The following is a 26886-nucleotide window of genomic DNA, read 5'->3' on the forward strand; positions in this document are numbered from 1 at the left end:
AGTACCCTCGCCTCTCCATTGGCTCTCCCCCCAAAAACAAGCTCTTCCTAAGTTCGTTCACCAAGATTTTATTAGAGAAGATATCGTAAAAAAATCTCCACCACTGGATTGTTTTCCTCTTCTAGAGGTCAGCCGATCTGCTAGCTTCTTCAGACAAGGATCTCTTAGCTTCCTCAGACAAGGATCTCCTTGGGCAACTGAAGAAAAATTATTTATTTCTCTCTCTTCTCCCCCCTTAATGGATTTATGGGGGGTTCATTCATTTTCTCTCTCTTCTCTTTCTTTGTCATTGTCTCTATCTATAATCTATCCTTCTTTCTGTCTCTCACTCTCCTCTCTTTCTCTCTTTCTCACTTTCTCTATCTCTATCCTGCCTGCCTTATCTATCTGTCTGTCTGTCTGTCTGTCTGTCTGTCTGTCTGTCTGTCTGTCTATCTATCTATCTATCTATCTATCTATCTATCTATCTATCTATCTATCTATCTATCTATCTATCTATCTATCTATCTATCCATCCATCCATCCATCCATCTATCCATCTTTCTGTCTGTCTGTCTGTCTGTCTCTCTCTTCTCTCTCCATTTTCTCTTTCTCATTCTCTATCCCTTTAACATCTATCTGCCTGCCTGCCTTTATCTGTCCATCCATCCATCTATCCATCCATCTTTCTGTCTGTCTGTCTCTTTCTCCATTTCTCTCTTTCTCATTCTCTATCCCTTTAACATCTATCTGCCTGCCTGCCTTTATCTGTCCATCCATCCATCTATCCATCCATCTTTCTGTCTGTCTGTCTCTTTCTCCATTTCTCTCTTTCTCATTCTGTATCTTTTTATCATCTCTATCTGCCTGCCTGCCTGCCTGCCTTTATCTATCTATCTATCCATCCATCATCTACCTTTCTTTCTCTCTACCTGTCTCTTCTCTCTCCTTCTCTTTCCTCTCTCTCTCTATCATCTGCTTGTCTGCCTGCCTTATCTATCTATTGATCTATCTATCTACTTACTTACCTATCTCCCTGTCCTTCTCTCTCTCAGCCTCTCTTTTTCTTCCTCTTCTCCCCTTCCTTTCCCCTCTTGCCACCCGGGCTTCCGCGCAGAGGCTTGGAACAGAAGATGGAGAGCCGCGTTACCTGAGAATGATCACTATCATTAACATTCACGGGAGGGGGGGGTGAGCGTGGGGGGGGGCAAGGGGGGGGTTTCACTCATCACTCCTGACGGCAGAGACATGGCAGCCGCTCTGAAGTGTCCACAGGTGTAGCCCGATGATACATATTACATTGTGCCACAATGGATTTATGTATTCGGTAACAAAAGAAAAGGGTAATGAAAAAATACAGACGGTAATCCTTTATTCCCCCTACCACACAATTTATCAGGAACGCCGGTGGATGATAAGTGCCGGGGATTTTACTCTGCTTGATTTAACCTTGTCACCCAGGTATGTTTTTTTTTTTTTTTGTGAAATGATGGGGAGGAAAGAGAGTGAGGAGGCAAGCCAGTTTTTTTTAAGGGGAGGGAGGGGGACGGTGGCCATGTTGACACCCTCAGCCTCTTCCCCCAAATACCATCCTGAATGGCCTGGCTCCATTGGCACTCGTGATACAGGAAATCCCCCCTCACTTACGGCCACAATTTGGGAGCGGGCTTCCCGTGGCTGAGCAAGGCCTTTGCTAAGTGAGTTGAGTTGCTCCTGATCTTACGATGCTTTTTCACCGAGGTTGTTAAGCCAATCGTTACAGTTCTTGAGGGATTCACGGCGTCATTAAGCAAATCCGGCTTCCCCAGACCCCATTGAATTTGCTTGTCAGAGGCAGGTTGGCCAAGCTCAGAGAGCACCAAGGATGCCACAGTCATCTTGCTTCTCCTCCTCCTCCTCCTCCTCCCTGAAAACCCATTCTGTTATTTTGTGTCTTCCTTCTTCTTCTTCTTCTTCTTCTTCTTCTTCTTCTTCTTCTTCTTCTTCTTCTTCTTCTTCTTCTTCTTCCTCTTCCTCTTCCTCTTCCTCTTCCTCTTCCTCTTCCTCTTCCTCTTCCTCTCCTCCTTCCCCTCCTCCTTCCCCTTCTTCTTCTTCCCCTTCTCCTCCTCCTCCTTCCCCCATCATCTCCATAAACACCCCTCACTTCTAAGACTGATGATGTACCCTAGTTGAGTCATGAAACATCTGCAAAAAACCAACCTTCAGCCGAGCTCAAGGACCCCAACCATCCAACCCTGAGTCATAAACCTTCTCTTCATGTGTCTTGAGAGCATTTGCACCAAAACAAATTCCTTGTGTGCCCAAGGACAAGGGCAATAAAGAATTCTGTTCTGTTCTGTTCTATCCTATCCTATTTCTATTCTATTTCTATTCTATTCCTATTCTATTCTGCTCTGTTCTATTCTATCCTATTTCTCTTTCTATTCTATTTCTAATCATCGGTCTAAATGCGGTCATCACCATTGAGGGCCCACCCAACATTTGGGAGATTCCTTCTTCCCCCAGTGGGGCATCTCCTTCAAATGTCAAGGCGGCACCACTGGCAACTAGAGAAGGTCCCAAGTGAAGAGATGCCTTTGGAGAGGATTCCAGCTACAGGAGACAATAAGTCATCTGCCTTTTCCCCAGGAATTCGTACAGAACCCAAATGTTCTGAAGTATTTTTTTTTTCCTGAAGATCTCCTCCTCCCTCATTCTTTCCTCCTCCTCCTCCTCCTCTCCCTTCTCCAAACTCTGCCTGTCAACCCTCAACTCCGAATAGCCCATTTTGTAGCCCTCCCTGGCCCCAGTCCAGAATAATCATCTCACTGCTTATAAGTTTGGGCTGCGCGATCCACTCGGGAGCCCTTGCCAAATCCTCACTTACTTGAATAGTTCCACTAAATATAGTCAAACGCAGAGCTTTTTCCTTCCCTCTTTCCTTTCTCTCTCTCTCTCTCCCTCCCTCAAACCCCCCCCAGCTCTTTAGTCTGCCCTTTGCTTTCCTTTTTTTTAAAAAAAAAACCACGTATAATATTATTGCTTTGATCAGTAAAATAAACTTTTAAAGATTGGTTCTGGGATGGACTCCAGGGTCTGAGGTAAAGGATGGCTGACGTTCAGACATGATTCAGTAATGGAGGGATTGGAGCAATTAATTTGTCAGCTTTTGGGTAGGGGTGGAGTGGAGAGGCAGGTTTTGCTCTGAAGTTGGTAGGGGGGTTGTTTATCCTAGAACTGAGGATGATGGGATGGAGACAAGAGGGAAGAAAGGTCTCTTAAAAGAGCCACAAAATTTCATTCAACTCCCCCATTCGGTTCTTCTGTTCAACTTCTTCTTCTTCTTCTTCTTCTTCTTCTTCTTCTTCTTCTTCTTCTTCTTCTTCTTCTTCTTCTTCTTCTTCTTCTTCTTCTTCTTCCTCTTCCTCTTCCTCTTCCTCTTCTTCTTCCTCTTCTTCCTCCTCCTCCTCCTCCTCTTCCTCCTCCTTCTGGTAACCACAGATTCCCTCTTCACCCGGACTCCGTTGCAACCCGTTTTCTTCACATTTATTTTGGGGTTGGGCCAAGAGAGCACCAGCAAAAATAATAATATCTCTTTAGAGTATTCTTGCCATTCTCCAACTTTGCCCTCACGCAGCTGTCTTAAATGTCAAGGAAAAAAGGTTTAGCTTGAAACCGAAGCCAGAAAAACTTTGCCGTCTATTAAAATAAGAGAGGAATTGGGGAGGGGGGTTTCCTGTCCCATTAACTTTCTCCAGGCAAAGGTGCTGTGTCAAAGGGAAAGTTCCCAGCAGATTAACGAGTCTATAAATCATCAAAAACCTTTCTCAGCGTGAACCTATTGGGCCAGTGTAGGTTTCCTTGCTATCGAAGGAATAAGTTGAGCTGTGGAATCTTATATGTCTATGGACCAGGTAGGAAGGCTTGGTTGGAAGTAGGGACGAGGGGAAAAAAATGAGGGGAAAAGATTAATCAAAGATTAATCAATTGTTCATGATTAATTTTCCCGTGTTCTTCTTTTGTTGTACTTGCGTTTTGGTCTGTGACCGATTAATCAAAGTATCTTTCCAAGCTTCAAAATATTTAACTACCCTGTTTCCCCCCAAAAAGATGCAACCTACCCTGAAAGTAAGTCCTAGCTTGATTTTTATATGTTCTCGCCCAATATAAGCCCTACCCCCCAAAAATAAGCCCTAATTAAGCTCCTGTCCGCTCAAGAGTGCATGGGTAAAAATTAAGCTGGGATGTGGGGGTGTGTGGAGCTGCCCTACTACGTACCTTTGGACAGTTGTAGCCAGGCCTCGCACACCCCGACACCTGCTTTGCCAGCCCATTTCTTCTGCAGTGGATGACATCCCCCGAAAATAAGACCTGGTGCCTTTTTTGGTGGCCAAAAAATAATAATAATAAGACAGGGTCTTATTTTTGGGGAAACACGGTGGTTTCCATCTCTATGCACCGAGAAGAATGAGGATGTATGGGGTCTTTGGGGCTCTCTGAGCATGGTGGCTTTCCTTGTAGACATTTCCTTACCCAATTGGGTGACATCATCAGTGGGGTTGGCAAAGAGAAGAAAGGTCCTTGATGCTCTCTGAGGTCCTTGATGCTCTCTGAGCATGGTGGCTTTCTTACAGACGTTTCATTACCCATCTAGGTAACGTCATCATCAGTTACCTAGTTTACCTAACATCTCTTCTATCTTGATCTTTTCACGTTGGAGTTTGCTTGGTTAGAATTGTTTGGTTTTCCGTTGATGCTTGTTTTTCTACACTTTCCTGGACATCTGGTCCTTTCCATTTCTTAACAGTATGGAGAGTGAAGCTTCCTCGCCTTCTGGAATTTTTTTCCCCCTCCCTTTGAGAATTTGTATAACGGCAGCTTAAAGACGAAACTTTTAGCCAACTTCTTGCGAAGGGGGCCAAACGCTCCTTGGTTGTCATAACAGCTTTGTACTTACAAGACGGGAGGAGATCCCACTATTTCCTCGGTTGCTCAATTGTTAAAGGGTGCAAGCCAGAACTTTCCAGTTCTGGCTCCGTTTTGCTGGTGGAAAAAAAAGCCACTTGGGACAAGAAGACGAGAGAAAAATCTCTGGCCAGCGATGGTCTTTTCTTAAGGCTGGTTCTTTATCCATCTAAAGATCGTCCGTTGGGGAATTATGGACCATTCCCAAGATTGTTTGTCTGGAGAATCCCGTTCTTGCAAGGACCCAGATTGCAAAAGATGCTTTAACATGTCCTGGCCCTTTTTAGCTCTGATAACCGATAGTTCCTCACTGCTCGGTGTCAAAAAATAAATAAATTGAAAGATGCGCATCCTTACAAGATGCCTTCCCTCAGTGGAGGGGTGTCTTACCTATCTTCTGAATGAAATCTCTCTAACAATTCTCTTTCAGGTATAGTTTGAAAGATGAGGGTTCCTTGGTGCTCTCTGAGCTTGGTTGTTTTCTAGCAGACGTTTCATGACCCAGCTAGGTAACATCATCAGTGTTAGAAGAGAATGGGATTTGGGGAGTGGAGAAGGAGGAGGAGTGGAGGAGGAGGAAGAAGAGGAGGCAGAGGAGTAGCAAGAGGAGGAGGACTGTGGGGTTCTTGATGCTCTCTGAGCTGGGTTGTTTCCTTGCGGACGTTTCATTACCCAACTAGGTAACACCATCAGGGCTAGTGATCAGTTCTAACACCGATGATGCTAGCTAGTTTGGATAATGAAAGGTCTGCAAAAAAAAAAACTAAGCTCAGAGAGCACCAAGGATCATACAGTCCTCCTCCTCCTCCTCCAGTCCTCATACCCCACTTCCTTCTAGTACTGATGATGTGACCTAGTTGGGTAATGAAACGTCTGCAAGAAAACAACTAAGCTACGAGAGCACCAAGGACTATTACAGTCCTCCTCCTCCTCCTCCTCCTCCTCCTCCTTCTCCTCCTCCTCCTCCTCCTCCTCCTCCTCCTCCTCCTCCTCCTCCTCCTCCTTCTCCTCCTCCTCCTCTCCACATACCCCACTCCCTTCTGATGCTGCTGATGTGACCTAGTTGGGTAATGAAACGTTTGCAAGAAAGCCACCAAGTTCAGAGAGCGCCGAGGCCCCCTCATTTCAACCCCAAGCTACAAATACCATCCTTCATTGCTTCGAAAGACATTTGAACCTCTTCTGTGGTGGAAAAGTTGGGAAGAAACATACATCACTTTCTATTTGTGCTCGACCAGAGCTGGGCAGCCCATCCTGAGTTCCCTTATTGTTAAACAAGTCTGTCACCAAGGAAATAGCTAAGACCGCTTGCAGGTTTTTTACGAAAGGGAGGTAACTAATGATAATAATTTGTCATTTCTATCCTTGTTCATCTACTGAGGTTTTTAGATAAGCTTAGATTTAAAAGCCCCAAAAAAGCAGTAATTGCAAAATGCAATCTAAACAAGCCGGGAATAACCATCTAAAATAGATGAGGCAGATTAGCAGAGGTGCTCTTGGAACGTCTGAAAGTTACTTCTGGGTCCCTATCTCATACATCTTGCCTAATCCTGTTTTTCTTCCCTCGTGCAGCTTTGAAGGTGCAAGCTTTGCTCTGAAAGAATCGGCGTCCTTTGAGGGGGTCGTTGAGGCCACTTGGAGGTTTGCCTGTGTTCTCAGGGTCACCTGAGTTGGTGCCAATGGGTGTGGAGCCTCCTTGGAAGGGCTGAAAGGACCGTGTAGTAGACTGGAGATACCCAATGTCGTATCCCCCCTCCCCCTTTCAAACCAGCGGTCCTTTCTGTCCAATATGTGGATTTTCCTTCCTTCCAAAGAGTCTTTTAAATGCAGATGGATGCAACACAGTCCTTTCAGCCATTCCATACCAATTTGCACCACTCAGGTGACCCTGAGGACACAGAACAAACCTCCAAGTGGCCTCAAGGACTCTCTAAAAAGGATGCCAATGACCAGCTGTCTGCAAGGAGTAATAAATCTTTCCCTTCCCCACCATCCAGTCAGAGCAACCTAGCCTTATGCAACAGAGAAGTTTAGGGACTCTAATTTTCTTTCCGTCATGTCTGGAAAGTGAGAAGGAGAAGGCAGCTGGGGACGGAGGGGGGGAACTACTCTGGCCTGGGAAAGGACCCAGGGCAATAATCCACAGGGCTGTTGTAACACTCGCCTTGTTTTGACAGCGAGCATCGCCTCGCCCGCGCATTGCCAGGGTTACAATCCAAATTGGCCGTCTTTGGCAATGCCCTTAATTAGGAGGGTTTCGATTCCATTCCGAGATACGCAAAAGGGGTTCCGGGGTCAATCCAAACAAACAGCATTGCCTCTTAACAGCCAAAGAGCATTAATTGCTCCAGATTGAATCGGCTCCATTCCCCGAAGTCTCCAAGCTGAGCCACGTCAAATTTGCAGCGTGGAATTGAAGCAGAGCCTCCCCTTACACCCTCAAACCTGCCCTCCGCAGAACTAGGAAATTTTTTTCAGATCCCTCACAAGTTCCCCCCACCCCACCCCAAGCATCCTACCTACCTGAATTCGAGCTTGGGGGAAACGGGGTGCAGGAGATCAAGTGAATAAATAAAATGGGGACAGGCCAAAGCTTTTTTTTTTCAAGCGAGAGGCACACTTGGCTTCACAAGTTCTTCAAAACTACAAATTCAGGAGCATGTGGGGGCTCCATCCCTGGAGGTTTTCAAGAAGAGACTGGACAATATTTGTCCAGAATGGTAGAGGGTCTCCTTTTTGAGCTGGGAGTTGGACTAGTTGACCTCTAAGGTCCCTTCCAACCCTATTATTCGTATTCTATTCTGCTCTGTTCTATTCTATTCTTTATTATGTTCTAGTCCTTATTCTATTCTTTTCCTTATTCTATTCTTTATTCTGTTCTATTCTATTCTAGTCCTTATTTTATTCTAGTCCTTATTCTATTCTAGTCTTTATTCTGTTCTATTCTATTCTAGTCCTTATTCTGTTCTATTCCTTATTCTAGTCCTTATTCTATTCTTTATTCTGTTCTATTCTAGTCCTTATTCTGTTCTATTCCTTATTCTATTCTAGTCTTTATTCTGTTCTATTTATTCTAGTCCTTATTCTATTCTATTCCTTATTCTATTCTAGTCCTTATTCTATTCTAGTCCTTATTCTATTCTATTCTTTATTCTGTTCTATCCTATTCTAGTCCTTATTCTGTTCTATTCTAGTTCTTATTCTGTTCTAGTCCTTATTTATTTTAGTCCTTATTCTATTTTATTCTTTATTCTGTTCTATTCTAGTCCTTATTCTGTTCTATTCTAGTTCTTGTTCTGTTCTAGCCCTTATTCTATTCTACTCCTTATTCTATTCTAGTCCTTATTCTTTTCTGTTCTCCATTCTCTTCTATTCCTATTCTCTTCTCTTCTATCCTAATCCTATCCTTTATTTTTGGTTCTACTCTATTGTACTCCGTACTCTTGTTTGTTCAATGTAAAATTCTTGCCTGCGCGAACCACTTTGTGCCCCTCAACTCCCCCCTCTCTCTCTCCTCTGCCATTGCAGAAACGCCGCGCATGGATTCTCCCTGATCCAGGTGGAGAGCCTGAAGGTTACCATGAAGGACATTTTGCAGAAGGCTCTGAAGCGAAGGAAAGGGTCGCAGCGAGGCTCAGGTGGGGACGAGACCTCTGGCTACACTTTTGTTTGTATTATAATAATAATAATAATAATTGTTGCTCTTGTTTTGGAGGGAGGGCAGTGCATTTCATGGCCGCCCCCTCCCCCTGATCTCTTTCAAATATTGTGTTTGTTTGGTTTTTTTTTTGTGACAATGCACCAAGTGACCTCTCTCTTAGCAATGCCGTTGTGGCAGCTTAGCCCTTCCAAGTCCTTGGGCAACAAGCAGGCATTCGAAGTGTTTTTAATTGCTTTTATTTATTACATTTATTGGCTGCCCATCTCGCCTCCGCCCGGCTCATCTTCTCCTCGCCAGTTTTTATATTTTGCACTTTGCTTATTTTGGAAACAAACACCCACCCCTCACCCCCTACCCCAAAAAAAAGTAGTCTAGGAATGATTGCAAAGAAAAAAAAGTAGGAAGGAGAAATGGATTTGGACTGTAAATCTGGAGCTCTGTCACCTATTGTCTTCCTGTTTTGTTTTGTTTTATTTTATTTAAATTACAGGCCGTCCTTGACTCACAACGGTTCATTTAGGGACCATTCAACGTTAATAACGGCACCGAAAAATTTAACTGACCACCACTTTTCACAGTAATGACCAGGAGTGGGATTCAGCCGGTTAGGACTGGTTTGAATGAAGCCCACGCTCACCAAACTTGGCTGTTTATACCAGTTGAATCCCACCTCTGGTTATGACCTTTGCAATATCCCCATGGCCAAAAATTCAAACCCTTGGCAGCATGAAGTCACTAAATGAACTATCTGTATACCCACAAAGCATTCAATAACGCGAGGAGGAGTGAGGAATCATGGGCACCTTAGCCATTTTTGGAGGCTTCTTCCCTATCATCCCATTCCCTTATATAACGAAAAACCAACGTCGAAAATCTACCTTTCATTCCGATTTAGGCTAGCACATAAAAAAAGAAGGGGGAACTTTTTCTCTTGTTTTGAAGTGTTCCATCCGGCTCTTCCCAGCTGGCTTCGTTCCTTTGGAATAAACATGGAAACAGCTTGAATGTTTTATCCCGACGGTTCCTCCCCCAAAAATGTCTCCCTGACGCCTAGGTATTTCGCCGCAAGCCTCCCCTTTTTGCAGGGTTGAATCGGCCAACCTTCCCAACTTGAAAGAGGATGCTTCAAAAAGGCTGCATTTTGTCCCAGGTCAAAAAGCCCCAGAAGATTTCGCTCCAACTTGGAGACGATTCTATCTGGATTTTTTGCTTTGGGTTCGGAGCCCTCAAAAGTGGATGGTATAGTTGAGATTGAACTGTTTTCGGCAAATGTGTTTTGCAATTTCAGTATTTCCGTCTTTGCACTCGGAGCGGCCGGCTATTGAGATGGAGCTGTTTTGTCAAACCCGTGTTTTGCCCCCCAAAATACAACCTACCCTGATTGATTCTCACATGTGCACCCAATTTACTTAGCAGGTCATAAAATGGGGCGAAATTCACTTAAGGACCATCTCCGCTTAGCAGCAGGAATGGTGGTTGTAGGTCAAGTAAATACACTTCTTTCCATCATCTTGTTCAGCCTTTTCCAAACTTCTCTCTCTGCGTCCTTGCAGTCCCATCTGGCTACGTGTTCCTTGTTTTTGAAAAGGAGAAAAATATTAATTAATAATAATAACAATAATAATAACAACAACAACTCTTGGGAAGTGTTCGACTAGTGATTTGTGATACGAAACTCAGCATAGTTATCTCGTTTGCTGTGTACACTGTTGTTTTTTGTGTCTAATAATAATAATAATAATAATAATAATAGTAAACAGCAAACCCGTATCAACCATCATTGCCAGTAAATAATATTTGCGATGCATTTTAAAATGTTCAATTGACTGAGTTTCATATTTAATGACTAAAGTATATAATTATAACAAAAAAAAAACCTTTTAGATCTTCTTGCTTTTAATTGTCAAGAAAGTCCTTTGGCTTCGAGAGGCCTGTACAGCCTTAAAGCCCCCACCGAGCCGAGAAAATCTGTCTTGACATGTAGAAATAATTACGGTGAGAAATGGCACCGGCTTTTGAATCGCCCACCACAAAGAACTTTAATATAAACCTATCTATAGACTCAATAGAGATAAGCATCTTGTCTCAGTTAAATGAATGAAAGCTTTGTCTATTTTTTTCTTTTTTTTCCTCTCTCTCTCTCTCTCTCTCTCTTCCCCCCCTAAACTCCGGACCAGTTTAGTTTCTAACTCCACCGAAAGAAAGGACCCAGGCTTCTGTTTAGGAAAAGGGGGGGAAGGAGATCAACGCAGCCCACCCAACCGACCACCCCTTCCGCCCCTTCCCCAAACGAGTCTATAATCTGTCACCGATTTAATTAGCTATCTCCAGATGAAAGCTGAAGTTTTAATAAAAGTTAGGAGAGATAACACCCACCACCGAAAGGCCGCATTCGGGGAGGGGAAAAAACGATAAGAGCTGTAAAAAATGGCAGCGGAGAGCAATTGAATGGAGCAATGAAAATCGGATTTATTTATTTATTTTTTAAAGGGGAAAGGTGGGGGGGGAGGGAAGGAGGAGGAGGAGGAGGAGTTGGCCACCAGCCAAGCGCCATCGTTCACCCTGGGCTGCTGGCAAGCCCTGTCCAGATGTGCCAGCCCCACGTCGTGGCTCTCGCCAGCTGACTGCGCCGTTTGATAACGCCGCTCTCCGGATGCCCATCGCTGACCGCGGAGATGGAATTAGATGATGATGATCTTCCCACTAGTTGAGAGGGGAAACAATGCATATAAATCTTGATTTCGTCTCAGCGTGAGAAGTCTTTATCCGTCATCACTCATAATGAACAAGTCGTTAGCCAGGATGAATGGTCCTCTGCTCGGCTCCCGACACCACCACCCCCCCGCTTCCTCCTCCCCATCGAGCCACCCCTTTTGTTCTTTCTTTCCTTCTTTCTTTCCTTCCTTCCCTTTCTTTTTTTCCCTTCCTAACATGATGGCTGGGGCTTTAGATTTTCTTCCTTCTCTCTTTTCTTCTTTCCCTCTCTCTATCCTTCCTTCCTTTCTTCTTTCCTTCCTTCCTCTTTCCTTTCCTTTCCCTCCCTTCCTTCCTCCTCCCTTACTTCTTCCTTTCTTTTTTCTTTCCTAGCATGATTGTTGTGGCTTTAGATTTCCTTCTCCTTCCTTCCTTTTTTCCCCTCTCTCTATCCTTCCCCTTCCTTCCTTCCTTCCTTTCTTCTTTCCTTCCTTCTCTCCTTCCTTCCTTCCTTCCTCTCCTATCCTTCCCCTTCCTTCCTTCCTTTCTTCTTTCCTTCCCTTCCTTCCTTCCTTCTTTCCTCTCTCTATCCTTCCTTCCTTCCTTCCTTCCTTTTTCCTAATATTATTGCTTTAAGACTTCCTTCCTTCCTTCCTTCCTTCCTTCCTTCCTTCCTTCCTTCCTTCCTTCCTTCCTTCCTTCCTTCTTCCTTTCTTTTTTTTCTTTCCTAGCATGATTGCTGTGGCTTTAGATTTCCTTCCCCTTCCTTCCTTTTTTCCTAATATTATTGCTTTAAGACTTCCTTCCTTCCTTCCTTTCTTTGTTTTTCTTCTTTTCTTTTATCTCTTTTCCCGCCAGGTGACTTTTATCAGTTTTCCCAGCCCATCAAACTTTCTCCTTCTTCCCTAAATCTTGCGAACGGCTGACGGGTGTGCATAACTCTGCCTTTACCGACCTGACACCCTCCAGGTGTGTGTGTATGTGTGTGTGTGCCATAACTCCCATCATCCACAGCCAGCACAGCTGGTGGCTGGGCTGCCACACCTATAAACAAAGAGCAGTCCAACTAAACTTCCCCTCAGCTGTCCACCTAAACTCCCAACTAAAGTGGCATTTTAGGAAGGAAAGGAGTGATGAATAATAGAGTTGAAAAGGGACCCTGGAGGTCTTCTATTCCAGCCCCCTGCTCTGGCAGGACACGTCCCAGACATAATTCTACGTCCAGTCCATCCAGATACCGGGCAATTCTGCGCCTTCCTTTTTGGAAGCAAGCGGTCCCAACTCCCTCTCCTTTTCTTCTAGGATCCCCCTCGGGAATCGCTGACCTTCTCCGCCGTTTCCTTTTCTTGACTCCGTGTATAAAAAATGTCATTCTGAGCCTTGTTGCCGCCAACCTTTAGCAACCTTCTCAGGCATGAGGGGGAAAAGTTGACACGTCAAGTCCTCGGTGACAAATGGAGCTTTGAGAAACGGCTCGGTTGCAAGTTCCCTTCTATTTTATTTTATTTTAAAGAAACAAGCGGGGACTTGAACCGCAGCAGAAACACACACACACACACACACACCGTTTCCCAATTCAATCCTCTGCAATCCTCTCCACTCTTCCTTCTCCGGGCAGCCGGCGTCCTTTCTTAGGGAGCCTTTGGTGCCTTTCTCGGCTTGGTGGCTGGCTTGGAGACGTTTCACAACCCAACTAGGCAGCGTCATCAGCGCGGGTGGGCTTCAAAAAATTCAGCGGCCGGTTCTCTGCCCGGTGGCTGGGTGGGCGTGGCCTAGTCGGCCTCCTGCACCATGGCAGGAGGGGGTGATTTTGCCCTTCCTGGGCTCCGGAGGCTTTCCTTGAGCCTCCAGGAGTGGAAAAACCGTCTCCCCAGGCTCTGGAGGCTGAATACGGGCCCATTTCTGGCCTCCTGAAGCCTCTGGGAGTCCCTTTTTTCACCTTCCCCAAACCTCTGCGTTGGCCCTGCACTTACCTGGGATCCAAAAGGGGAGGGGCAGGGTGGGTGGGGCCAACCGGGAATGGGATTTACCAGTTTGCCGAATTAACCATAAAATTAACTACTGTTACCTAAGTTGGGCAATGAAAGCTTCTTCTCCTCCTCCTCTTCTTCTTCTTCTTCTTCTTCTTCTTCTTCTTCTTCTTCTTCTTCTTCTTCTTCTTCTTCTTCTTCTTCTTCTTCTTCTTCTTCTTCTTCTTCTTCTTCTTCTTCTTCTTCTTCTTCTTCTTCTTCTTCTTCTTCTTCTTCTTCTTCTCTCCTCTTCTCCTCCTCCTCCTCCTCCTCCTCCTCCTCCTCCCTCTTCCTCCTCCTCCTCCTCCCTCTTTTTCTTTCTTTCTTTCTTGAAAGCAAGTGGACTTTCTGTGTTTTTTTTTCTTTGAAGACGTTTCGCTTCTCCCTCAAGAAGCTTCTTCGGCTCTCTCTTCAGCTGCTCTTCTTTCTTCTTCAGAGCTGAAGAAGCTTCTCGGATGAGAAGCGAAACATCTTCAAAAAAACAAAAACCAGAAACTCCACTTGCCTCATGGGGAGGGGGGACCAGCTTTGGGATTTCAGACAAATAAATACACCATGGGGCCAGGTTAGAGAGGTTTTCACAGTTGACTCTGGTCACTTTCTGTTGTCCCTCGAGGAACGCAGCTTTCTTAAGCTCTTGTTTTCTGCCCTTTTAATTTTCTTAATTTATTTTATAGAGAATTGATATGGCCGCCCTGTCCGCTCACTTTCGGGGACTCCAGGCAACTCACAAAATAAAATAAAATAAAAATTGAATATAGGCATTCCTTGACTTACAACGGCTTACTTAAGTGGCCGTTCACAGTTACGACGGCGCAGGGGTGGGGGGAAAGTGACTTCATGACCGTTTTTCGCCCTTTAAAAGTCACCAAATTGTGCTAAGCTCCTTCAAAACATCTTTTTTTTCCCTCCCCGCTTTACGATGATAAGGCCAGGATGGCGAGATTCAAATGCGTTCCAGCTTGAAGTCCTTCTTCAGAGGTTTCCTCCCTCTCTTCCAAAAGTCCTCGATTTAGACATTTTAATTCTTCTTCTTCTTTTTTTTTTAAATTTTCCCCCCTTCCTCCAAAACTTTCATCGGCTGCATGGAATTTTCCTCCCCGGACACCCCACCCTACCCCACAGCCAGGAACATCTCAGTTTTGCAGATCACGTCCCTTGGAGATTGCCCAACAAAGCCGCCTTCGCTCAAAGGCCACCCTAAGCCGTTCTTTCACCAGACAGCTGTTTCCAGCTGCAGACACATTCCGCCGAAGGCAGCCTCCGTCTCCCTTCCTTTTTTCTTTTTCTTTCTTTCTTTCTTTCTTTTTTTTTTTTCCTTCTTAGTTCCCAAAGGTTCTTTGTGCATTATTTGGTCCTAAACGTTTCTCCTTTACAGGGCCGCAGAAAACGTGGCCTGCATTTTTCCATAGGTTAAGGAGAACCGAAGAAGCCGTGGGGTTTGTTGCAATTTGGGGTGGGGGCGGACATGCTTCACAGCAGCGTCCGAAAGGAAAGAGCCACGTTTGAAACGGCTTCTCGTTCCTCTAAAAGGGCTTTGGGCCCCTTCAAGAAAGGCAGCTGGAAGTAAGAAAAAAGACTAGATGGTGGTGGGGTTTTTTTGGGAGGGGTGGAGCAACAGTTGTGCCCAATTTAAATTTTAAAAATGGGGCCTTTTTATTTATTATTTTCATTCTCCCTTTCCTGAGGAGAAGTGGCAAAATGCCACCTTTAATGGCCTGGTTAATTTAGCCCCTGAAATTGCAATATGAAGAAGCGTGGTATGCATGTGTGTGTGTGTGTGTAAGTACAAACATGCACACAATCCTGGAACAATCTTCCCTAGGCAATAGTAAAATATTTAAATATATGGAAGGAAGGAAGGAAGGAAGGAAAGGAAGGAAGGAAGGAAGGAAGGAAGGAAGGAAGGAAGGAAGGAAGGAAGGAAGGAAATAAAGAGTAGAGAGAAAGGAAGGGAAAGGAAGGAAGAAGGAAAGGAAGGAAGGAAAGAAAGTGGAAAGAAAGGAAGGAACAAGAAGGAAGGAAGGAAGGAAGGAAGGAAGGAAGGAAGGAAGGAAATAAAGAGTAGAGAGAAAGGAAGGAAGAAGGAAAGGAAGGAAGGGGTTGGAAGAAAGGAGAGGAAGGAAGGAGTAAGAGGTAGGTAGGCAGTTAGGGAAATAAAGAAAGAGAGAGTGGGAAAGAAAAAAAGAAAGGAACGGAAAGAAAAGAAAGAGAGAAAAAGTGAGCTGAGCATATGGAAATTGTGCGTTCAAATAAATGCCACAACCAGCTGATGGAGTGTTAAATCAGCACTGCTTAAGAATTCAACTGCGGGGGAAACCGATAGTAAATCCAGAGTGACAGAATTTCGAGGAAAAGCAAAAAGGACCTTGACGCCTGGCCTGGGACACACAAACTACAGCGGTTCAAAAACCCATTTTGCTTAACGCCACCTTGACAGCTAGCGAAATTACAGAATTTAGTCAAAGTAGCCCTTAAAATAAATCAAATCCTCTACTAGCTCCTTACAAGGGAATAAAGTGAGCTGGGCGGTGTGTGTGTGTGTGTGTGTGTGTGTGTGCGAAAGTCCAATTACAAATTTACTTGTGTTAGGGCCTTATTTTATTTTTATTTTTTTAAAGAAGGGAGTTTGCAAACAGCGAACGATGTTGAGTGCCCCAAAGGGTTTAAAACAAAACAAAACAAAACAGACAACTTTGTGATTTTCCCACGAGACGTCTTTGGCAGCTTTTCGTATCACAAAGTGGGGTTTTAAAGTGTGCGGTATAATGCGTTTAGATCTTTGTGCGTATGGGGGATATTTTGCCGATAACTGCCGTGGCTGGAAACGAATAGTACAGGATGGAAATGATCAAGGAGCCAGAACCGATATTCGTAGCTCAGGGTGAAATTGTGGGATCTGAGCTTGCAGACGTTTCTTTGCCCAGCCAGGTAATAGCATCAGTGCTGGAAGGGAGTGGGATTTGCAGAGAGGAGAAGTAGTAAAAGGGTGCTAGAAGAGAAGGGTGCTAGAAGAGAGGAGGGTTGGAGGAGGAGGACTGTAGAGTCCTTAGTGCTCTCTGAGCTTGGTGGGTTTTCTTGCAGATGTTTCATGACCCAACTAGGTAACATCATTAGTGCCAGAGGGAAGTAGGATTTGTGGAGATGAGGAGGAGGAGGATGACTGGGGTCCTTGATGCTGAACTTGGTGGTTTTCTTGCAGATGTTTTATGACTCTACTAGGTTACTGCTAATACTGATAATGTTACCCAGTTGGGTTATGAAACGTCTGCAAGGCATGCTAGATTTATAACAAAGAGCAGTGTGTAAACCCAACGAAAATACAGTCCAAGCATAAGCAATAATCCCTCTTCACTGACAGCCATATTTTAATCAAATAAAGAGGTATTCCTGGACATTCTTCCGTTTATTCCAATAGAGAGAATCACAAGAGGTCCAAGTTTTTTTGACTTTTAGGATTCTTAGACCCCTGGCTAGGACTCAAATCCCTGGCGTCAACAACCAATAAATTATACCCTGATGTTTATTAGGAGGAAGAGACTAGTAGCAGCAGTACTGGTAGTAGTAAGATACAGTCTGAAACAATGCAGTGGAAAATTCTTTCATCAAATTATAACCGAAAAGATGGCACCGGTCACCATTTAAAAGAGTTTGATTGGGGCCTTTAATTGTTCAGTTCAATTTATTGATCCTAACAGAAGGGATATTTTGTTTGAAAGGCAGAAAGAGGCCAAATCACAAATTTGCTTTTATTTACAAAGAAAGCACCCGCTCAGCCTCGCAATTAATCGGGTGTGATTTCATCACACAATTTTATTGCTCCTAGCCGAGGACATAACTTCCAGTTTCTGTAATCAACCCATTTCTCACAAGGAGAGAAGGAAAAAAGTACCGTTGAGATCTCTTACTGGGGTAGAAAGCGGTCAGCAGATTGCTTTCTAAGGATCTCGGTGGAAGCTATAAAAATGAGGTTTTATCTGCCACAAGTAGTCCATAAATTCCCAAAGAATCGTTCGCTGAATTTCCCTTTTTTTTTTTTTTTTTTATTCCTGCAGCTGTGGACTCTTCCTTGGGTATATTCCCTTTGATGTCAATTTTTGGAATGAACTCCATCTGTCTCTAGCAGCTCTGATCTATGGGGCATAGGATAATAGAGCTGGAAGGGACCTTGGAGGTCTTCTAGTCCAACCCCCTGCTCAAGCAGGAGACCTAGACCAATGGCTTGTCCAGTCTCTTCGTGGAAACCTTCCGCATCGTATTATGCCTGTCAAGTCTGGGTCTGGTGACACCACAGGTAGACCCGTGTCTATTCTTACTGACCCCATGGGTAGTTTTGTATCTACTCTTGGTGACCCCATAGGTAGACCTTCTTTCCTGAGTGTTGTGTCCTCAGTACAGCCCTTCAAGTCTTCCAGGAATGCCAGGACCCTTCACTCTACAACCTAGGTTGCTGCTGAGTTTCCTCTTCCCATTCCCAGGACTAAAGGTTTCTCCAGGGAGCTGGGTCTGTGCATAATACCGTATATCCAAAATATGAACCTTATCGGGGGTTCTCAGATTTGTTCCGTGATTTGTTCATATAGTATGAAGAAAGAGTGTGTGTACTCAGAGACAGATTGGTCAGGATCGATCGATCTCTATCTATCTATCTATCTATCTATCTATCTATCTATCCACCACTCTCTCTTTTTCTATCTATCCATCTATCTTCTATCAATCTTTATCATCTCTCTATATATTTATCATTTATCTATCATCTCTCTGTCCTTCCATCCATCCATCCATCCATCCATTCATCTCTCTCTCTCTCTCTCTCTCTCTCTCTCTCTCTCTTTATCTATCTATCTATCTATCTATCTATCTATCTATCTATCTATCTATCTATCTATAGCGTAACTCTGGAACGCCTCGAGCAATTTCAACCAAACTTGGTACACAGATGACTTACTCTCTGGAAACAAATACCGTGGGGGTAAGACACCCCTTGTGGGGGGGTTCTTAAGATACAGTTTGTTGTGCCTTCAAATGGCTTCTAATGTGTTTCCTTAAAATGGCTTCTACTGCACAGCGCTGTCGAGTTGCCATGCTAATGGCTTCACAGTACCCCCACAAGGGGGCTCTCTCTGGTAAGGGGGAAAGTCCAACATTACAGATTACATTTGTTCCGGATTGCCGAAATCAGGGCTGTCTAATCCCGTCTAATACAAGAATTAGGATAGATAAATACCTGGGCAACGCCGAGTTATCGGCTAGTCATTCTATAAATTTGCTTCTCTCCTGCCTTACAGTACTCTGCTTGCTGGTTGTTGTTAGTCTTATCTGCATCTTTCTCCTCCTTTTTTTTTAAAGAAATATATTTTGCTGTGGTGGTGGTTGAGTTTGTTTCCTGCTATCCCCCACCCCCTCTGGAAGGAAGGAAGGAAAGTGGGCTGGAGGGAGGGAATAAAACCACATTCAGAGGGGTTTATTCCCCCCCGGCTCCATCAACCTTGACCCATTCTTCTCTCATTGCTGCTGAAAGTTAATGGACCCCAAATTGCATTCCCCAAATATTGGGGAGTGGGAGGGGGGGAGGCAGGAAAGTAGCCAAACCCAAACCTAGTTGATCTCCGGTGATCGGTTCAATTGAGTGGCCATTTTTAGCCATTATTCCTGGCCGAAGCGGTGGTGATTTGGTGGACAGATCTGTATGTGTGGTGTGTGTGTGTGTGTGGAATTGGCTGTTTGATAAGAGCCCAGTTATCAGTGGGGGATACTTCCTCATTTACATTTAGATGAGTATTGATTATTTATTTACTCCGAGAAGAGGAGAGTCATTCCCAATCTTATCTTTCTTGTCTGGGGCTTGTCAGCAGAAAGAGAGATAGAGCTCCTGACATCAGGCCTGCAGATAACATGGCGCTTTTATTTTAGCAGAGATAAAAGTTGGAATTGGGGCTTTTTTCTCGCCTTGACTGAAAAGGAGAAGTTTTAAAAATTAGAACTGATGGGTCTGGCTTTTCAAAAGGCCATCTGGAGGCTTTGCAATTTTGCTGGCAGGCAAAGATGGCTCCTCAGAGTAATGGAGGAGGGGGAAGGAGAGGGAGGGAGAGAAAGAGAGAGAGAGAGAGAGAGAGAGAGAGAGAGAGAGAAAGAAGAAAGAAAGAAAGAAAGAAAGAAAGAAAGAAAGAAAGAAAGAAAGAAAGAAAGAAAGAAAGAAAGAAAGAAAGAAAGAAAGAAAGAAAGAAAGAAAGAAAGCAGACACAGAAACACACACATCTTCCCCTGTCCCACTTTTGTTGAGCTTGTTTGGGTTCCAACAGGAAAAAACATTTCATTGTTGTTGTTTGTGAGATTTTGCACGAGACCCTGTTAACCATCGTGGGTCCCGTTTGATCCATTAAAATAATAATAATAATAATCTGAAGTCCTTGGTGCTCTCTGAACTTGGTGGTTTCCTTGCAGACGTTTCATTACCAAACTAGGTAACATCATCAGTGTCACTAGCCCTGACTTAGCACTGATGATGTTTCCTAGTTTGGGACATGAAATTGTATGCAAGGAAACCACCAAGCTCAGAGAGCACCAAGGATCCTACCGTCTTCCTCCTCTTCCACCAACACCAACACCTCCTCCTCCTTCAAACCCAACTCCCTTCCAGCACTGATGGTATTACCTAGTTGGGTCATGAAATGTCTGCAAGAAAATATTTAAAAATATTTTGTTTTTTTAAAAAGGCAACTGGCCTGTGAGGAAGGGAGGAGAAAACAAATACGTCCCTTTATTGGTCATTAAAACCATTCCAGCTGTTAAAAGGGATGCTTTTACATTTTTAAGAGGCCAGACCTGCAGGCCCCACGGCGCACTGGGGGGGCTACTGGTTTTTCAAACCGTAATTTAAAGGGTCCCGACCTAAGTGAGCAGGGGGAATGCTTGAATGGGCCAAGCGAAGGCTTTATTTCCATGCGCTGTGTGTGTCTGTTTGAAGCAGAAATAAAGGTTGTGAAACACACACACCGTTCATTACGAAGCGGCTGATTGAGTTAGGGGTGTGTTCCTTTAAGCACAATTGTTCAGTTGTGTAGTGTGACTCCCTCCGAAGGCCATCTGTTGCGAGACCAGAAGTCTTCCTTGAGTTATTAGTTGATTGGCCGCTGGGAGAACAGACCGTCTGACTAAAAAAGCCAAGGGCCCCATCCAACAAACCATGGCTTATGTTCTACCCTCCAAGGCCCGATACAGCCACCTCCCCCGTCCATCTGGGGCGATGGATTTTATTTTTTTAAAACTTTTTCACCCGATAGGAAATAAAAGCGGTTAAAGACACACCAAGCCGTCATTTCAACCCGTATTTAATTAGTGGGGCTTTCCTTTAATGACACTTCAACGTAAAGTAAATCAAGCCAAATGGAGGTCAGCTGGGGATGATTTTTGACCAACATTGGATCTCAGCAGTGTCTTTTTTAAAAAAAAATCTCACCGAAGGAAGTGGGGCCGTTTTTGGGATTAGTCACCCCTAGGAAGGATTCTTTTGTAGAAATCAGCCTTAAAATAAACTCTGTATGTTGCATGGCTGGAATACGGATAGTGGAGCCAAAATTAATGTACAGAAGCTTACCAGGGGAAAAATCCAACCTAGAACTAAGGAGAAATGTCTTTAATTTGTAAGAATAATTAACCAGAGGTTTTTAAGAAGATACTGGACATCCATTTGGCCAGAGTAGTAGAAAATCTCTTGCCTGGGGCAGGGGATTAGACCTCCAAGGGGATTAGACCTCCCTTCCAACCCTATCATTCCTATTCTATTCTGTTCCTTATTATTCTATTCTATTCTATTCTATTCTATTCTATTCTATTCTATTCTATTCTATTCTATTCTATTCTATTCTACATTCTATTATATTCTATTCTATTCCTTATTCTCCATAGACAGTCTTTATAAAAGTTGTTATTGTCTCTTTTCAGGACCTCAATACCGCCTGGAGAAACAGAGTGAGCCCAACATTCCCATCGACTTGGATTGTACCTTGGAAAGCCAAAGCACTCTGGAATTTTGCCTCGTCCGTGAGAATAGTAGGTTGGCTCTTTTCTTCTTCTTCTTCTTCTTCTTCTTCTTCTTCTTCTTCTTCTTCTTCTTCTTCTTCTTCTTCTTCTTCTTCTTCTTCTTCTTCTTCTTCTTCTTCTTCTTCTTCTTCTTCTCCTCTTCTTCTTCTCCTCTTCTTCTTCTCCTCCTCCTCCTCCTCCTCCTCTTCTTCTTCCTCCTCCTCTTCCTCCTCCTCATTCTCTATCATCCTCTCCTCCTCCTCTTTCTCCTCCTGCTCTATCTTTTCCTTCTCCTCCTCTGTCATCTTCTTCTTTTCTCTCTCTCTCTTTCTCTCTCCTTCCCTCCCTCCCTCCCTCCTTCCTTACAGCCTTTTATAAAACAGCTTTCAGCTCACGTAAATTACGTCCCCTGGCTTCCCAGCTCACAGTGCTTTTACAGCCCTCTCTAAGCGGTTGACAGAGTCAGCCTGTTGCCCCCAAACAATCTGGGTACCTCGTTTTACCGACCTCAGAAGGATGAGTCAACCTGGAGCCGGTCAGGATCGAACTCCTGGCAGTGGGCAGCATTAGCCTGCGACACCGCATTTTAACCCCTATGCGACCAGGGCTCAGTAATTGCTCTTAAACTCCCCAATCCATGGATCGGTGCTTTAGCGATCCAAATCACAGGTCTGTGTAGTTATTCCTGGCTGCTCCTCTCTTTAGGATTGCTACCTTTTTGAGCCTGGCATTTAAGGCATTATTCAAAAGAGGGGAGGGGGTGTAGTCCTGGACAGCTGGTACTCCGTTCTTCGGATGCCCCAGAGAGATCTCCCAATTGCCGTGAGACATCCCCGTCTAATTTTAGCTGCTGTAATTAAAATCAGCCATTTCTTCAGATAAAGGATTTGCAGCGTTAAGGCACATATATGTGTGTATGTGTGTGTGCATATATGTATGTATGTATGTATGTATGTATGTATACATACATATATATATATATATATATATATATATATATATATATATATATATATATATATATATATATATATATATATATTTCCAGAAGAGCAGGCATGCACATGTATACCCGTATTCTCTTTAAGGAGCTGAACAGATGCTAGAGAAATTAACGCCAAAGGGCTCCGTTTTGAGATCTTGGGTGTTTATATTTCAAGGGATTAAGTGAGGAGCGGAATTTTTTTTTTAAATTAAATTATTATTAGCAAACAAGATGTCTTCTTTTTTTTTTTTTTCCACCCGGCCCTTACTGGGGTTGGGAAGACGAACACAACCGCTTCCCATATTTGGGAATGTTCGGTAGGAACTGTGTTGAAGCGGGATTATTTATTTATTTATTTATTCATTCATTCATTCATTCCACTTTCCCCCCTCCTCTCATTTCCCCACCTCTCTTCTCTGCTCAGGAGAAATCCCTGCACTATTCATGGTTAATTTCCTTTTATAGTTCCCACCCAGCTTCTGGAGAGTTCCTGGTTCCCATTTCGTCATTAAATTGTAATTAGTATTCAAGGGAAATTGGTCTTAATATATTAAAATTGGTTAAGTGCCTTTAGTCCTGTATCAAAGCCAATATCTTATTGGAAAATGTAATTGGGGACGCTGTGTATGTAATTAATTGAATTACAATTAAGAACTTTCATTAAGCAATATACCACTACATTAAAGCAATAAGAGAGTGGGTTGGGGGATTCAGGGCCGTGTGGGTATATAGTGCAGCACAACCAACCTTTATTGTTGTTCTCCTGGGGGAAGGAGAGAAGGCTCATTCTTCTGAGGCTGGAAGAACTAAGTATTATTTCAGGTCTGAAGGTTTCCTTTAAGTAACTCTACAAGCGGTAGTACCTAGGCGTTCCTTCAGCATTTTCTTAGCATCCTCCAGATAAGCCAAAACATAGGAAGAAGGGTTGCAGGAATTGGGTATGGCTAGTCTATGAAAAGAAGGACTAGGGGAGACAAGATAGCAGTCTATTCCAATATCTGAGGGGCTGCCCCAAAGAAGAGGGAGTCAAGCTATTCTCCAAAGCACCTTCAGAAGGCAGGACAAGAAGCAATGGATGGAAACTGATCAAGGAGAGAAGCAACCTAGAATTAAGGAGGAATTTCCTGACCGTGAGAACAATTGATCAGTGGAACAACTTGCCTCAAGAAGTTGTGAATACTCCAACACTGGAAGTTTTAAAGAAGAGATTGGACAGCCATTTGTTTGAAGTGGTGTAGGGTTTCCTGCCTAGTCAGGGGGTTGGACTAGAAGACCTCCAAGGTCCCTTCCATCTCCGTTATTCTGTTACATGTGAAGATCATAGTAGCCACCATCTGCATTTGGTCTGTGGACATACTCATTTGAAGAAAACCTCCGGTAGACAACAAGGAACGGCGTCCTCCAAATCCCTTTTGCATTCATTCACGTTACCCAAAAGCATGGGTAAAATAAAAAATAAAAATGGCCCTGATTTCCTACTCTTACTTTTGGATCTCCTAAGATCTCTCCGAGAAGACATATCAACCCTGTTAGGATCGGAGGTGGAATGGACTTCCATTTTATTCTCACTGCTGAAGCGGTTCGGGCTGCTGTTAACCCAACGAACTCTGGCAACTTCCAGATAGTTGGGATTCAGTGCCCAGAATCTCACAGCTCTCACCTTGGTGGAGAATCTTTGGGGGGGGGGGTGTTAAAAATCCACCCGTCTGGAAGTCCAAGTAGGAAACACTGGGCTGTATCAACAGGCCCGAAGTCCTCGTTCTTAACTAAGGGTTTGAATCCAAGGTGGCCACCTTCCTAGCGCAAGATCGGGCTGCCTCTGAAAGCCATATTACCTCTGAGAAATCCCACCTTTTCTTCGCTGCTCTCTAGTTCTCCCTAACACATTCTTGTAACTACTCCCAAGAAGCTAATTAGCTTTTATTTTTTTCTAAACCTGCAAACGTGCAAACTCCTAAAACAGACAGCTCGTCCCAGAATCTCTCTCCTTAGAAGGAAAACCGCTTGCCATTTGCAGAGCCGTTCTGTCTCGTTGAAGAAGGAGGGGGTCTGCTATAAACCTAATAAGAAACCTCCTGTCTCAAACTGTAGGGTATCATTATTACTTTATTGTTCTTGTTGTCGTCGGGATGGCATTATGGGATGTTTTTTTCCCTCCCCTCGGTGGATTGTTTTGCTATTTTTATAGGCAGTGGAATAACGTCAATGGCTTTATATATATATAAAGTATTATATATTTTATATATTTTATAATATAAAATATTTGAGAGTAACAACTCTATACAGGTTTCTCCCCCCCAACCTGCTTATCTAAGTTAGCTTATTGAAACTGAAAAAGGGCTGAGAAAACAAGCATTGATTGGGTGGGAAAGGACTCTGCTCAATTGTTGGTCCATGGAAGACATTATGAACTAAGCAACCCCCTTCAAAAATTGTTTGCTTCTAAGCATTACATTTCTTTCATTTGGAATTTACATTACCTCTGTCTTGATTTCTTAAGAGTTGGCCTTGAGGCGCTTCATATTTTATGTTAAGGAATGATCTGAAGTGCTCCTGAAATGTCTGGCCATGTTGCCGCGGAGAATTTTCCAGCTTAATCTCGGATGTCGTCCGAGAATCCAAACTCATTCTTCACTCTGAAAATTTCCCTCCTCTTTGGCCCTTGAAATTATTCCACTGAAATGGAATAATTGGGTGTTTTACCAGTGAGTGCCTTTTCCTAGCCTCTTGTTTCATTCTTCCTGATTATCAAAGCCTGGAGGCGGAATCAAGAAAGACATTAGCCTTGTATCCTTACATTCCCACAAATGATCTAAACCCAACCCTTCTTCAATTCCGTTGACTCTTATCTAAGCGCCGATTTACCAGTTGACTAGATTCTTGTGTATGAGCAATAAATCAGCTTGACTGGTATTCAACCTATAGTCCTGATTCTTCACACCTGACACTTACATATTTTTTACAAACATGGCCACTCATGAAATCTGCTTGGGACATCCCAAGTTTCTTCAGCCCATCCTCATAGGCCCGATCTTCAAGTTCCTTCACTGCTGTCTTCTGAACTTCTTCCAGCTTGTCAATGTCCATCTGGAAATGTGGCACCCGCCCATCTAGTCCCAGTTTAGTTCTGGTATTGACTTGTTAAGCACCTTCAACAATCCCAAAAGCTTCAAGGTTGGACTGGACGTCAAATGTCAAGCGAAACCTTGCCTAGAGATGTTTACCCTTGGCAGTAGACTCTCGAATGTCCATTGGACTGCAAGGAGATCCAATCGGTCAATCCTGAAGGAAATCAACCCCGAGCGTTCTTCGGAAAGACAAATCTGGAAGCTGAAGCTCAAATACTTTGGCCACCTAATGAGAAGAGAAATCTCCTTGGAGAAGACCCTGATGTTGGAAAAGATGGAAGGCAAGAAGGGGACGGCAGAGGAGGGGATGGTTAGATAGGGTCATCAACGCAACGAAAATGGATTTGGACAAAGTCTGGGAGATAGTGAAGAACATGGGGGTGGGCCTATAGTCCATAAAGTCGTGAAGAGTCAGACACAACAACTATCCCCAGACCAAAATGGCTGTGACAAGACCCAAGTTATTCTTATTTCTATGTAGGCCAAACCGGCCTTCACCAGCTCAACGGGAAGAGTTATCCAGTTATCCGGTCCCTTCCGAGGCCTTGAGGAAGTCAGGCAAACCTGATTTATTTTACAGATTCATAAGTCCTGCCGGATTTCACACGGCATAGCATTGGGGTGTGAAATTGTAATGACTGGGCCATCTGCCTTCGTCTCCACGTACCAATTGAGCTTTGCCTTCGGCGCGTGTGTTCCCGTTGGGAGCGATTTGTTGCTCTTCCAAGCCTACTTTACCCGTTCCTCTTCCTCCCCGTTCCCAATTTCTCCGAGCCGACAACAGGCGGACTTGGTTCAGAAGGACAGGATAAAACAGCTGGAGAACAGCGGTGGCTGCCTCATTCAGTAACCCGAATAGCTGCCGTCCTTCTCACCTGGGCCATTGACACGAGCAGAAAACGAAATAAACATGGAACTAAAGCTGCTTTTTTGGTTTCTTTTTAATCCGACCCTTAATACCTGAGGCCAGCCAGGGCAACTAAAATAAGTCGTTGTGTGTTCAAGAATCCATCCTTCCATTAAGGAAGGCAAGATTCTGTCAAGGCAAGGTGGGAAAAAGACAACCAAACAAAGAAGGCAGAACTCTGTGTGACAATGTGGCCATCTTAAATCCCCCAGCTAATCTAATTCCTTCCTCGGTTTATGGCGGAGGAAGCGGCCGACTTAATGACAGAAGGGCTTGCTTTGTGTTTGGCACGTGGAGACAATTTGATAGGCGGCTGCCCGTCAGGCAAGATCTAGTTCCAGATCTGTTGAACAGATGGCACGTGCCCTGCGAGTACTTTCTCCCCCAGGGAGGGAGGGAGGGAGGAAAGAAGGAAGGAAGGGCCGTGGGGTCACAGTGGCTGGAATGCAGTATTGCAGGCTAATTCTATCCACTGTCAGCAGTTCGATGCTGACTGGTTCAAGGTTGACTCATCTATCCATCCTTACGAGGTGGGTAAAATGAGGACCCAGATTGTT

General features: G+C 44.1%; 1 protein-coding gene across 5 annotated transcripts in view; it reads left to right on the plus strand.

Moving 5' to 3' along the window:
• The window catches only part of MAPKAP1 (MAPK associated protein 1), an 85444-nt gene that overhangs the window by 39575 nt on the left and 18983 nt on the right, over nucleotides 1-26886 (plus strand). For all 5 annotated transcript variants that reach the window (XM_087944288.1, XM_087944287.1, XM_087944285.1 and 2 more), the window contains 2 exons: nucleotides 8452-8561; nucleotides 21232-21339. In XM_087944288.1, coding sequence (XP_087800414.1) covers nucleotides 8452-8561; nucleotides 21232-21339 — 218 coding nt within the window. The remainder of the gene's footprint in view (nucleotides 1-8451; nucleotides 8562-21231; nucleotides 21340-26886) is intronic.

The sequence above is a fragment of the Notechis scutatus genome, chromosome 15 (assembly GCF_049901735.1).
Source record: "Notechis scutatus isolate UNSWTSFEM ecotype Mainland chromosome 15, rNotScu1.2, whole genome shotgun sequence".
NCBI lineage: Eukaryota > Metazoa > Chordata > Lepidosauria > Squamata > Elapidae > Notechis > Notechis scutatus.